This window comes from Rhipicephalus microplus, chromosome 7 (genome assembly GCF_043290135.1).
Source record: "Rhipicephalus microplus isolate Deutch F79 chromosome 7, USDA_Rmic, whole genome shotgun sequence".
NCBI classification, from domain to species: Eukaryota; Metazoa; Arthropoda; class Arachnida; order Ixodida; family Ixodidae; genus Rhipicephalus; species Rhipicephalus microplus.
In genome coordinates this window covers 50,160,938-50,175,743 of record NC_134706.1, presented here as the reverse complement: position 1 = coordinate 50,175,743, position 14,806 = coordinate 50,160,938, and the positions used below count along the sequence as shown (strand labels likewise).

The following is a 14,806-nucleotide window of genomic DNA, read 5'->3' as shown; positions in this document are numbered from 1 at the left end:
TTAGGAACGTTGTTGAACTTTCGATGTCTTCCGGTCTCATAGTAAGGCTGCAACCACTGACGCAAGGCGCCTCGCGAAACGTTTGGGTATGAGTGCAATGTGCCCACTATAAAAAGCATATGCGCATGCTTTGGTTTTCGCCACCGTCACTTTGGCGTCAAGTGACCAATTGAAGTCAGTGGCACACGCGAAAACCTGCGTGGCTTTATGTACGGCGTCCTTCCAAATTCTTTTGGCCACCTCTCCGTCTTGAAAGTATACCCAGAGAACTTTTACGGCATCCACGTATTGAATACTACCTGGCAAAAGCCGTGGAAGCCACCGAAACGAAGGGCTTTGCTTTTCTCCGCATTCAGGAAAGCACCCGATAAGCTGGCATGCTCTTCGAACAGCTCCAAGAAAGCGCGGTAACTGGCTTGGTTTCGCACGAACACAGAGATGTCATCCGGATAAGCGGTGATGCTAACTGACCCCAGATCTGTCATTGGAAAGACCTGAATATTAGGGCACTTTGCCACTTTCCTAAGGAGAGGATCTATGGAAAGAACAAAGAGCACTGGTACGCAGTATAGGTAGTCATGTTGGACCCTGTCAAAGGCCTTAGCTTGATTCAATGACACGAAAGCGCCGGTAACGTTTTTGGCGTTGGCATAGTAGAAGAAATCTCTTATCAGAGTAAGTGTTTGAAACATTGACCTACCCTGCACTGCACACGTTTGCGTGGGTGACACTATATTGGGCAAAAAAGATTTTACCCTCAAGCCAAGGATCGTAGCTACAAGTTTGTAGTCCGTGTTAAGGAGGGTAATCGGCCTCCATGACCGTGGATCGTCAGGATCCATGCGCTCCACTGGCAGCAAGACAACACGGCCCTCACTGAAATACCTCAGCTTTTGCCCATCAACAATAATTGCGTTAAACATGTCAGTAAGTGCGTCGCCTAGGATGTCGAAGAAAATTTTATAAGATCCCGTCAGTATTCCGTCTCGACCTAGAGACGCGGTAGAGTTCATTTTCCTCAGGGCTAGCCAAATTCCATCTTTTGTCGCCTCAGCGCAGAGCACATCAGACGCCTCAGGACACAGCGTGGGAAAGCCTTCATAAAAGTCTGCGATTCTTTGGTGCTGGTTGCTGTCTTTGGAGCTATGGTCTGTAGAGTAGAGCCTTTCAAAATGCGCCCTAAAAACCTCCTCGATTGATTTGACATCTGTGACGATGCCCCCACACTCTGTCCGTGCTGCACCAATATTACTGGGCTGGTGTTTCCTTACCCCTACTCGCTGTGCGTATGCCAATTTATCTAGTTCATCTGTGGCTAGGTGCAGTTCCTCTTACCAATGGCTACTTCTTGAGAAATCGAAAAGTGAACAGTAGCGTTATTCTGGTGGGCTGCTACTTTCACTCATCGAAGGTTTGGTTTTGCTGACATTTTGTTGAAATTTCTTGTCTCCGCAATGTTTAATTAAGTTGCTTTTTTATACAGGGAAAGCAACGTGGTCACTTTGCAAGAATGACGAAAATTTTCTCATGTAGCGCAACCACGTGTCTCGACGAATAAAGATGTCAATTTTTCTATTCTATTTATTTGCTTCCTTGACATCTGTGTCTAGTGATGTTAAGACGTATCCCACCACAGAATACCATACCATTCATGCTGCGCACAAATATTACCAGTCTTTTCTAATTGATGGTGGTCCAATGCACTTCATGAAACACCCTGTATAGGTTCCTAATACATTTGCGCATAATCTTTCATATCTTGTTTCGCTCATATAAGACAATTATTAACAAACGGACAATTTCTGTATATTGCGCAGCCGAAAGCGACAAAGATGGAGCGTGGAATAATAGAGGAACAAAGTGAAATGGCATGCAACCAACGTGAGAGGATTTGTTTCAATAAGAACTTCATGCGTTCCACCTAATATGCTGCTGCTTCCAACATTAGAACGCACCATATCTTCCGTTTCCAACTTTTCGAGCACATTCGAAAACAAAAGAAGGAATGTTTGCAGGTGAATAGTGATAACATGGAGATGACAGTACTGAAAGTTGGGCGAGTTGCACCCGTGTTGTTTGCCTCTTTTCATTTTGCGCCCGTGTTGTTTGCCTCTTTTCATTGTGTCCGTGTACGTGTTTGCGCAAAGAAGTCATGAACACGGAGATGGTTTGTTTTTGTTTGAATGATTCGACAATCAACAAAACATTCTCGCACTTCATAACTTCCTTCTTCGTGCGCCAAATCTACGTATGTAAAACAAGACTTGTCATAACATGGCCATTGAAAAGAACCACGCAATGAAGAATCACAGGGCTATATGAGTGTATTGATTGTTTACGTGCTTTAATTATATCTGTGTGTCACATTTAAGGGCTTTCTTTAAACGAGCTACCTACATGATAAAGGACGACCCGTCTGTACGCGTGATACGTTCAGCTGAACAAAGTTAGTTGGCTGTTTTTTGATGCTACATGATTGACGGTATAAGCGTGAATATTAGGATAAACTAACAAGGATGATGTAATCTGCGTTATGAGATTTTTTTAAAAATTTTACATAGACTGACCCTTCAGGCATAGCATTTTTGTGTAGGTGTGTATGAAATGTGTGGTTTTTAAGACCACTTTTTAAGATTGAATATATTTGTCGATTACTATTATTGTGTCGGTGTGAATATTGTTTCTTGTCGGAAATTTGTAAAGCTTTGCTTATTTTTATGCTGTTGCTTAATTCAGAATATATTTCTCGTGCGCTCTGCTAACTTTGAATGAAAACACATGTTTATTACTACTGGCCATGTAAACGTCAGTATACAATTAAAATTACGTTTTATACATACAAGCCTCAAGCGTACCGACTTGCATAAAATTTTCGAATAAACGCTAGCTAAGTTTGCCTTTCAAAATTTGCACTACAGCTGTGAAACATGCTCTCTGTAAAGCTTTCATTTCGAAGATTTTATTTCGAAAGCTTTTATTTCGGCACAAACATGGCACGTAAGACGTGACAATACTGCACGTAAAGTGATGCGAAACCATACTACTATCCGGATGTAAAAACACCACCCGCGACGTGTGGCATACGGCTTGCTGCTTTATAGCGCATAAGATGTTTGTTTGTTCTAATGTCGTTCGTTTGATTTTCTCACCTTTTTAAATTATTTATAATTTGTCCGGGTAGCCAACATAATGATTGATTCATATGTGGGGTTTAACGTCCCAAAACTACTATATTATTATGAGAGACGCCGTAGTGGAAGGCTCCAGAAATTCAGACCACCTGGGGTTCTTTAACGTGCACCCAAATCTGAGCACACGGGCCTACAACATTTCCGCCTCCATCGGAAATGCAGCCGCCGCAGCCGGGATGCGTACCCGCGCCGTGCGAGTCAGCAGCCGAGTACCTTAGCCACTAGACCACCGCGGTGGGGCCGGGTAGCCAACATATGCGAGAATCGTCTCAAGCATTGTTATTTTTTTTGCGGGACTCCTCATTAGACTATCACGTCGTAACAAAACCGCAGGCCAGAATAATCATTTCAAAATCACCACGAAGATTTGAGTGTTTGTAAAGATCTGTTCTTATGTTTCCAGAATTATGACGTCATATTCTCATTTAAAGTTAGTCATACATCACACATGGAAAGTTAAATATTTCAAACGGCCGTTATTAGGTAAAGTCTTGTTCATCCCCCCCCCCCCCCCAGCCTCCCTTGGCTGTGTCAACCTTCTTTACTCACTAAGCCCATGCGATAGTAATGTTCGCTACTGCGGTCTGCTAACTGAGGTGTGTTTGAGACTCCTGGAATGATGTCAATATGCTGTCAAGAGTAAAACTGCTTCTATAGATTCCATGGCCACGATCTACGGAGATGTACAAACTACTCATTGGTAGGCACAATTTGTTGTCGCATTTTTAAAAATATAGCCAGTTTACATCATACCATAGTGACGCAGCAGTGGTCTACTGGCTAAGGTACTCGGCTGCTGACCCGCAGGCCGCGGGTTCGATTGCCGGCTGCGGCGGCTGCATTTCCGATGGAGGCGGAAATGTTGTAGGCCCGTGTGCTCAGATTTGGGCGCACGTTAAAGAACCCCAGGTGGTCCAAATTTCCGGAGCCCTCCACTACGACGTCTCTCATAATCATATAGTGGTTTTGGGACGTTAAACCCCACAAATCAATCAATCAATCAATCAATCAATCAATAGTGACGCAGGGCCACAAACATGCGCTCCAAGCTACGGCTATTGAAAATACAGTGGTATTTAGTCCTTACCATACCTCACAAAGAGCAACACTGCCTTGCAAACACTCGCTACGGTAGTTGACCACTTTGACAGACGAGGGTTCGCTTGAATTTCATGTACAAAAAAAACGCAAAGTTTGCTTCGTCTGATGAAAATTATTACATATTTTTGCAGTGATTGCATACTGCACGAAACGCGCACTTGAAATTCGAATGTCTAAATAAAACACGCTAGCATTCTACAGCTTAAAGCAGTGCTTTTTTTTTTGCTGCACTGTGTAATACGTTTTCAGATGCTGCCCTTAATTCACTTTTGCAAAGAAAAAATTGGCGGCTGAGTATATACAAAAGTAGAAGTGATGCGTGCTTTAAGTTTCTCTATTAAAAGTTAATAGGACTACGTTAATCAGGATTCACGCTAATACTTTAGAAGCGTCCCCAGAGGCATAATTTTTTAGACTGCCACATTGCCCTGATGAATGGCGAATTAACATAGAAGATATACAAAAATGCGGCTGATCACTATTTCTAGGGATCCGTAAAAGACGAAAGTAAAACATGTATTCCCAGAGGTTATTGAACGTTTATTTTGCATTGCTTCTATTCAAGGCCGAAGAAATGAATGCTACAGCAACAAACTGCAAAATCACGCGAGGAACGGCATGTAGCAGCAACTCGAAACTGCCAACGCGCACCTCACGCAGAAAGCAATCACGAAATTAGGATACACAGGACGAGCGCAGACTAAGAACCGGAACAGCTTGACACCTAAAGCGCCCTGTAGAAACAGATAGAAAGGCGCACGCAACTAAAGCACAAGTAGACACAAGACAAGGGCGAACAACTGCCACAGTTCTCATATCTATGTGTATGAGCACCGTGCTTCTCTCGTAAGTGCGGCTGCGGCATCGAGTGAATTGACCTTCGTGCAACTCGCAACACGAGTCTGATGAGCGCGCACGCAGGAGAGATCCCGCTTCGCGTGTGGGCGGCACTCTTCAAAACGCTAGAGGCGATCTACCTTGAGAGCGGGCCCTACGCGCGCTTGTCGCGTCGTATCACTACTGATGACGAAAACTCACTGAATCTGCGAAGCTCCAAGGACTGCAAAATAGTATCTGGTGTATATAAATGGCTTGCTGTTAGTACTCTTGGCTATATGTGCACTGGGGCGTATTAGTTAGGGCCGCGAGATGCTGCACGAGAGGTCGCTGGTTCGACGCCACTTGGCAGAGCATACACATATCTTTTTTTCTACATGACAGTCTGTTGCACATATTTTACAAAGTCATATACGTAACAAAAATACGTCATCGGAACCGTGGTGGACCTCGGCATAAAACACTGTTAGAAATCACCAGGCCTGCGCGGTAGGAGCAGCACAATCACAGCGAAAGCTAGAAGAGTGACTTTTTCGAGATGATGATGATGATCATCCTTCGTACTCTGGCGCACACCCACAAAGGGGGATCGGCCAAGAACCGGGTGGCAGGATCTTTAAGTAAAGACTTATGGTTTTACAAACACAAAGTAATTTTGGACTGAAAAGAATTATATAAAAGAAAAACCAAAAATTGAAAAAGGAGCATATCTGAGCAGGGATCGATGCAGGCTATCAGGTGCGATTTGAATAATGATGAGTCTAAAACGAATATTATATATATATATATATATATATATAAATACATACATACATATATATATATATATATATATAAATACATACATACATATATATATATATATATATATATATATATATATATATATATATATATATATATATATATATATATATATATATATATATATATGAAAGTAGATGCACTTTCACATGACAACTGTTTATTCTGCCGACGTTGCGACGGGAGCCCCGTCTTTTTCAATGCCTTGAAAAAGACGGAAGACGGGGCTCCCGTCAAAACGTCGGCAGAATAAACAGTTGTTATGTGAAAGCGCATCTACTTTCATATTTGTAACCCTGCGGCAACCGAAGTTATTCTTACACACACACACACACACACACACACACACACACACACACACACACACACACACACACACACACACACACACACACACACACACACACACACACACACACACACACACACACACACAAACACACACACACACACACACACACACACACACACACATATATATATATATATATATATATATATATATATATATATATATATAGGCACTTTAACATGGCAATCACTTTGTTTCAATTATGTAGTCAAATACCACAGAGCAGATGTCCCGGTGGCTATAACGAAATTTAATGCTACCAAGTGATAAAATCACTGTCACATTTAATTATAATCCTAATTTTTCAGGTGGAGCTACCAGGTATCTTTTCCGCTGATAAGAATACCGGTGACAGAATTAAAAGAAGTGATCTATCGTTTCCATTTCTTCGGCAACCTGACATAAAGGTGACGCCTTTAGACCGGCTATATGCAAATAATAATTTAGCTGCGGAATTCTACAACGCAATCTTGTATAAGTAACTTCCAATCGCCGTGTTGCGCACCACTGTCTATTCCAGCATCATCTTACATGTGCGAAATCTTGAAATTTTTCCAATGAGTAGCAGTTCAATTCATGCAAACAGAGGTTTTTAAACCTTATTACTGTCGCGTAAGCCTTATCAGGCAAAATCGGGGTAAGGGGACCGCTAAGAGATACTGTGGCTAGTGCATCCGCCATCTCATTGAGATATATGCCACGATGGCCTTGTACCCATAAGAGCTGCAGTTTTTGCAAGTTTGTCGGTATGAGTTGTCGAAACATTTGCATAAGTGTTAAGTTGGCTTCTGAAGAGAGAGCAGCACATACTAAAAAAGAATCTAATTACGCCTGATTCCGATTCGCCCAAAGGAAGTTTTCATAGTGCCAGTACAATAGGAAATAATTCTGCTATGAATATTGGTGTGTAATCTGGAAGTCTAACCGAAAAGGACCAGTCAAGGGAACGTGAGAAAATGCCTGCCCCAGCCTTTTCATTTATTACGGATGCATCAGTCGCAATTATGTTGTTCATGTTCACGGGTGCCAAGTAATCTTGAAGTCGATCCTATAAATAATGAAATGGCATTTGCTTTGCGTTAGAGGGATAAATATTCTCAAATTCTATCTGAAAATCTAAATTAATGTTACTTGCTTGGAAAATATGTTTGATTTTGACGTTCAGTGGTTCCAGCAGCTCTTGAACGAACATGATCTGTGGGCAGTGGAATCGCAACCACCGAGTTTCAAAAAATAAGCATGGCTCTTTATTAAAAGCATAAAACGACTCTCTCCGGGGCAAAGTGTATAGTTTGGATAGTAGGCATTTTGAATCTATTCAACAATGATGGTAGATGCGCTTCCATGTCTAGCGCATTATTAGCAACAAACTTGGGCAGTCCAAGGCACAGTCGTAAAGCTTCATTTTCTAATAGTATTAGCGCTCTCATTTTATAAGTCGCACTGCCTCAAAATAAGGTACAGCCGAATTCCATGATAGGACGCATGTGCATTTTATAGATCATTACCAATGTATTTGTTCGCAACCCCGTTTTTCTGTTGCTGAGCTTGCGTAACCACCCCATGGCTCGTGTTGCTTTGGACGCAATGTGATCGATGTGGCTTTTCCAATTTAACAAGCTGTTATATATGATGCCTAAGTATTTGAGTGAATCCACTTGGGTAATCTGCTCTGTGCTATACATCAGATGGATGTTGGCAGGATCGCTGAAGGAGAACGCTAGAAGCACGCTTTTGTTTACTTTTAAATACATTCGAATTTTTTCAAGCCATTCCTCTATCATGTTTAGGTAATTCTTTAATGTTTGATAAAGTAGTCTCTACAAAACACTCTTGCTCTTCTTCTTCTCCTCTTCTCATGACTTCTCATTGGGTAACTACTGCAAGCACACTAGCTTGGTACCTACAAGGGCATTAACAATAAACTTTTGGGTAGCAGGCCGGCATTCGTTATGCTATTTTTCATCATTCTCCTGAGAAGCGCAGTATACGCTTAACACTTGCAAGGAATTGTGTGCCGACTGTCCATGCAGTGGCTGACGATAATGAAGAATTATGGCTGAAGTGGTTATGCGCCACAGTTAATAGGGAAACAAGGACAAGCTTTTGTGATGGTTTGGAGCATTGGTCGGCCCAATCTTTACGCTAATCGCATTGTGCGACGACTGGTTGTTCTTTCGCTGTTGTGAAACGCAATATAAGTCGTATTAACGCGATAGCTTTCCCGACATCAAGCCTGCCTAAAGCAAGATTTACAACAAGTCACAAGCACCAGTGTCGCTCAGTGGTAGAATACTAGGCTGGCACTCAGTGGACCCGAGTTCAAGCCCCACTGTGCCATTGGGCTAGGTCGTGCCAGCCCAAAGCAAGTTTCACAACGCATGCATTGGTGTAAGTAATTGGTAGAATATTGGGATGGACCCAGCGGAACCCTGGTTCAAGCCTCCATGTGTCATTGGTGCATTGCGCCTTGTGGTTACGGATACCAGCGGCGGCGGCGGTGGTGGACAACAACTGGGCGTGACCCGAAATGTGATCTCATAACAGCTTTCACTGTAAAAATGCTAGCGATAAAGTTCTTTGCGCAGTGTGTTTTACCAAAGGCTTGTCCGCCACTCTGGATCAGTGATTAGCGTACTCAGCTGACTGATGGATATGAGGGATTTAACGTCCCAAAACCACCATATGATTATGAGAGACGCCGCAGTGGAGGGCTCCGGAAATTTCGACCACCTGGGGTTCTTCAACGTGCACCCAAATCTGAGTGCACGGGCCTACAACATTTCCGCCTCCATTGTAAATGCAGCTGCCGCAGCCGGGATTCGAACTTGCGACCTGCAGGTCAGCAGCCGAGTACCTTAGCCACTAGACCACCGTGGCGGGGCAGCGCAATGAGTTGTTGTCCCGAAGATCGTGGGTCGGATTCTAGCTGCGGTGGTCACATTTCAGTATATTCGTAGTGCTGGAGGTCTGCATTGCACGTTGAAGAACACCAGATGAGCATCCCTATTGATGGTATCTTATTTTGGGGACGTAAAAACCCAGATATTACTAGCATCAATACAGCCTTGTTTCGCCTCAGTAGAGAGTCGGTGGCATTACAATTGTGAATGTTTCTTCCCCACTCCTTCCTCGTCCTCGGACTTCTTTGACAAGCTCCCAACTTTACTATCTCCCTCTTTTTTGCCACTTGCCTTTCCTATTTCTTTATCTATCTATATCCTTTTTATATTCTTTTACATCCACCCTCCTTCCATACACTATAAGGCGCTGAGCCATGTTTCGCAAGGGCTGCAGAAAATAGAGCCTTGTTTTTCCAGGACCACGCATTCATTCAATCGTAAAGCTGTCTCAGAAAAGGGACGACACGAGACATACGCCATTATATCTCTTGTGCCATTCTGACTTGCCAACTTCGGGAGGTATTAGCCGAATACGTAAAGTAAAACTATGCGCAGCTACTACATCTCTTCTTATAAAAGATCGCAGAGCCATGCTGCACTTAGTGGTGTTGGTTTTTAGAAACACGATAAAAAATTTGTTCTGCACTATTTAATGTCGTGTACTACATAAAGTGTCTGTGACTTGAAAGCCAAGTACGAATGATCGAAAGTCGATTGTAGTAGTCATGTTTCGTTCTGCGCTTACCTTGGGTGGTGGTCGTTGACGATGTGGTCGTGGATGATGATGTGGTTGTGGTTGCCTGTGTGGTCGTGGTTGACGGAGTGGTCATGGTTAACGATGTGTTCGACGTTGATGGTGTGGCTGTAGCTGGCAGAGAATCAAGCAAAAAAAAAAAACAAGTTCTACTAAGGGTGAAGCAAAAGTAAGAGTAGCAGTGGTTTTTATCTGCTCCCACTCAGCTCTAGAAAAGGCTGGTTCACATGATTGCAACCATTCCACGGGCAGAAATGGTTTTTGCGCTGTCAGCTCTCTAAACGTGAAATTTCTTTTATTGTGCAATGGTTAAGTTGTTAAAATGGAAGAAACAGGGATGTCAAAAAAAGCCTGCTGTCAGTAAGTGCTCCAAGCATAAAAGTTAATGTGTCACAGGAAATACGCATGCGTCTTTCCAAATTATAATGCCTTCTGAAAGAACCATTGTCGGTCAGAGCATGTTTATTTTTTTGCATTACTCTGTAACAGCCCTAGCGCCAGCCAGAAAGTCAATAGAAAGTGCCTCAGCTGTATCGGATGCGTCAGTTGCAACAGTCTAAAAACCAAGTACTACCGGCAACACCCCCAAAACCTGTGCCAAATGTCGTTGTTGAAACTGGGCGGGTCCCACTTTGCTGGGTCACTGCTTGTAAGCCTGCAGAATAACGTCGCTTTTGGCAAAGCGCTGCTTTAAAATATCCAGGGCTCCACAAATAGTAGCTTGCCGTTGCTGGAAGTCCGGCTACAGCTGATGTCGTGTCACCGGTCAGAACCGGAACGTAAACAGGCGAACAGGTCTACGTCGATGAGCGCATCGTTGTTGTAAATTAGTTCACTATACTTTTTTCAAAACAAAAAGGTCCCCAACGCGACATTTGGCCTAAAACACACTTAAACCTTTAAGCACACTTAAATTTTAAAGCACACCTCTAATTTTTTTATCTACACAGGTCTGGTCTGGCGCAGTCTCCCCTATGCCTGCACTGCAACGAGAGTAAATCCCTTCATCATTTCCTCTTAACTTGCAGGTTATATACAAATCAAAGGAAGAGACTGTTAGAAGAACCTCTCCGTAGGTTGGCTCTAAATTTATCCCTTTCGGTGGTCCTCTACTTTGGAACAACTGAAAAGGAATTTAGCCACAGGAACATTTGCGAGGCCATATGCGATTTTCTAAAGGCCACAAAACGAATAGATTGTTAAGTTGAGGCATTAACTCACTTAATTTTCAACAATATTACTTTGCTTGGTTTTATTACCTCTATTTATCTCATTTCTAATCTACCATTTACCAATTGGTTATTTGTTTAAATATGCCTATGTAAATAACCCAGCTGGTACAACAATTCTATCTCACAAATGAGGCACCGTCCGCTTCATGGTCGATTCCCCATAGTGGGTCGCGCCAAGACTCTGAGGAACAACAAACCAAGAAACCCTATGAGCAAGCAATGGTTTCTGGGGTTTGTGTAGGGGCCCGGTGGCTTGAATTCTTTTTAATACATATCATATATATGTGTTTTTATTTTAAACATTTTGCATTGTGTTACACTTTATCATGAACATGCAGTGGCCAGACGTTCTTGTAAAGAATATTGTTAAAATTGGGTTCGACTGCACATGTATTGAGTGTGCAGCGCACTGAGAAACTCACCTGGACTTTGCCCATTCACATCACTGCATCCAGGTGCCGCTTTAAAAAAAACACGATATGTATTGAGTTGTACAAGTACATTGTCATAGTTGGCAAATAGATGTAACAATACTTCATGACTAGAAATATTGGAATTTCACACAAACGTAATTCAATTGCACTAACCCAATATAAAATAAGCTAAGTGGTTATTATGGCCAGAACATTTACAACAGGAACATTCACGAAACAGTAAGTAAATGGGGATATCCTGATATCACATTGTCTGGCTTAAGGACAAGTACAGCCACAGAGCTGATGACATGCTATTTTATTTGCTCATTTGCCGCGTATGCATGTACATTATTGTATGTATTATGCTAACGACGCGAGTGAGATGGCTTCACAAAGTTTGTCTCAAGCCATTGGTGTTCTTTTTATTATTAAACAGATTACATGTGCGCTACGAACGTTCATGCCATCGAGTGGCATTCTTATTCATCACGCTTTGGTGCTAATTTGCGCTACATTGATGCTCGCGAGGAAACGAAACGAACCCCATGACATCATGATGGCACCCTGTCATGTTTGTTTCATAGTACTGGGTGTGTATTTCATCATGCGCTTGTCTTAACTCACTGTCGATGTCGATCATGCACAAGCGTCGCGTCATGCAAATTTAGGTATCTGGCTAGTTTGCGACACGACCACGGGAGCCCAAAGACACTTCAGTGCATTTAACTGTGTACTTGACATTCTCAACGCGATAGTCATGCAATCAATTGTCAAATAGTGCAATTAAAAAACTGTGCTACAGGTAGTTCGAAATACAATGTTACGGAGATGGCGTGAAAAAAGTGCACAATAAAAGTGCTATCAACTGAATCTATTGAAAAAACTTGATGGTAAGAGGACTTCCATGAGAGGGAAAAATTGGTTTACAATGAAAGTGTGGAGGTGGGAGCAGCAATCTTGCTGAAATGTCTTTAGGCGTTGGTCGTGGGCTAATAGCTTTAATTTTTTCAATAAATTCAATTGATAGTCTGCGCTTGTATTGTCCACTTCATTTCATGTTTTCTCTTCAACTTTGTACTTTGCATTAACTGCAACGCAGTTTTTCAGTCATGGCAAACCAACTAGACCGGAACCCTACTTTGCTCACGTTGTCAAGAGTATTCCTTCTGCGCTGATGTGGTGCGAATTTCGGGACACGGGATGTTAACAGGGTGACCGGGAGAACACAAAGACTATATTAGAAATGTCCAGGTTTGCATGACGCGGTGTTCATGTGATGCCTAATTAAATCTTATGTTTTCGATGCCTAATCAAAACTTATGAAGATATTCAAGCGGCTGGGAAAGCACGTCTAAAACGTGGTTGCTTGCATTTAAACACCTGAGAGAATGATAAGAAGGACAACGTCTAACGTAAGCTATTGCCACATTGCGAATAAGGTAAATGATAATGATGTAACAGCGAAAAGGTCGCCAGTTTCCTAAACACTTCAGGCAGGTTTCAGCACCTGAAAAACTAGTAACATAAAAACACAATTATATTGGCCTGTGAATCGACAGATGCATGAAAGCCCAAACTTTTCCATTACTTACGCAAGATTCACAAGACATCCTCGTGTAATTTTTGGTGCTCTTTGTTGAGAATGCCACAGTCTATGTCATGTAATCAATATGGCTATAGAGAAAAACTTCGTCCTGTAACATTTTGATAGCACTTGAGTGCGTTGTGAAACATCAAGGTTTGTCGTGAGTTGAGTGACTCTACACTATTATTCTCTATTATATCAGACATTCGCCCTGTTTTAAAGTAGATATCTAAAACCCCTCTTAATGTGCCTAGTAATGTGCTAGTTGAGCGGAAAATTAAGTTTGGTATGAATTATCTTAACACGTCTCGTGAAACAAAAAAGAGTTACGCCGATCTGCTTTGTCAACAACTATAGTGATATCATCTCTACAATACAAGATTTATGGTGCGCATACTTAATTATAGTGTCGAATTTTGTGAAGTGTTATCCTCTTTTTTCCTACGCATTATTTTCATCGCATATACTCAAGGTAACAAACTGAAACAGCACAAGAAGTGCTGTAAACTCATTGACCTATTACGACTACGCAATCATCTTTCCCTCTTTTAGTTCCTCGTCTATTGCATTACATATACGGAGGTAATAAACTGAAACGGCACAAGAAGTGTTGTAAGCTTATTGACCTATTATGACTACGCAATCATCCTTCCTGCTTTTCGTTTTTTGTCTATCTGTCCTAAATACACGCACATACTTTTTTATGGGAAAATTGCCCAAGAAAGGACGTTTGCGCAGCTTTGAATTGCGAAGCAACCCTGCCTATATTTTGAAAGGGTATAGATTAATTTAACCGTAATGTTGCACTTTGTAATGACAGTGATGTACTGCAGTATGTTATTGAAATGCACAGGTTATGCGTTAATTGTTGTGTTAATGGGGAGTTTTAAAATAGCGCACCGCAAGCCCTTGCGGTGCGCTCGCTGCCACGGCGCACGCGTTTTAACGCGAGTCGGCGTTTGCGTTCACAGCCCGCGCACAGAAAATCCGAAATAGCGTGCTGCGATCACGGGCCGCATGTGGCCCGCAAAGGCTGGTTTCGAGGCTACGGTGTTGCTGCGATCGTGCCACACGTTTTGCAGCAGGGCAAACGTTATTCTAAAGCTCATATGGCGCCCGCTACGCCCGGAATGCCCGCAACGCCCGCAACGCCCGCAGTGCCTGCAAACGGTTCTCTAAAACTCCCTAATACTTATAACGCGAAACTTCGGCCAAATCTTGGTTGTTGAAACACCAGAACTTGTCGTCAATGTGGAACACAAACTCACGAGGTGGATTAGGAAACTTCGAGGTACCTGCAAAACATGCGCATGAGAAAGTACTTCAACAAATGAGCGCAACATCTTCTGCGAACATTTTATTTCAAGGCTACAAAATAACTTTCACTACACATTAACTACAAAGATCGTTCAATACATTGGCATTGCTATAAATAAATAGATTGTTAGGTGCTAACTTTGTTCGCCAAAAGTGACATCTATTAGGCATTTTGTTTCTCACAATCAATAAACAATCATAGGCCAAGTTCCATATGACTCATTTAAAATTTTGTAGTGGACACATTAAAAATCTTGGTCTGCGAATATGCGCATGTGACTGTCTCGCCACCTTCTGAGAACAAACTATGGAGT

At 42.3% G+C, this 14,806-nt stretch overlaps 1 protein-coding gene across 3 annotated transcripts in view; it reads right to left on the bottom strand.

The window, feature by feature from the left end:
• The window catches only part of LOC119179561 (uncharacterized), a 93,621-nt gene that overhangs the window by 68,254 nt on the left and 10,561 nt on the right, over positions 1–14,806 (bottom strand). For 2 of the 3 annotated variants that reach the window (XM_075869140.1, XM_075869142.1), the window contains exons 3-5: positions 14,444–14,470; positions 11,597–11,635; positions 9,934–10,056 (exon numbers count right to left, since the gene is read on the bottom strand). In XM_075869140.1, the coding sequence (XP_075725255.1) occupies positions 9,934–10,056; positions 11,597–11,635; positions 14,444–14,470 (189 nt within the window). The remainder of the gene's footprint in view (positions 1–9,933; positions 10,057–11,596; positions 11,636–14,443; positions 14,471–14,806) is intronic. The other variant, XM_075869141.1, reaches the window with a different exon arrangement.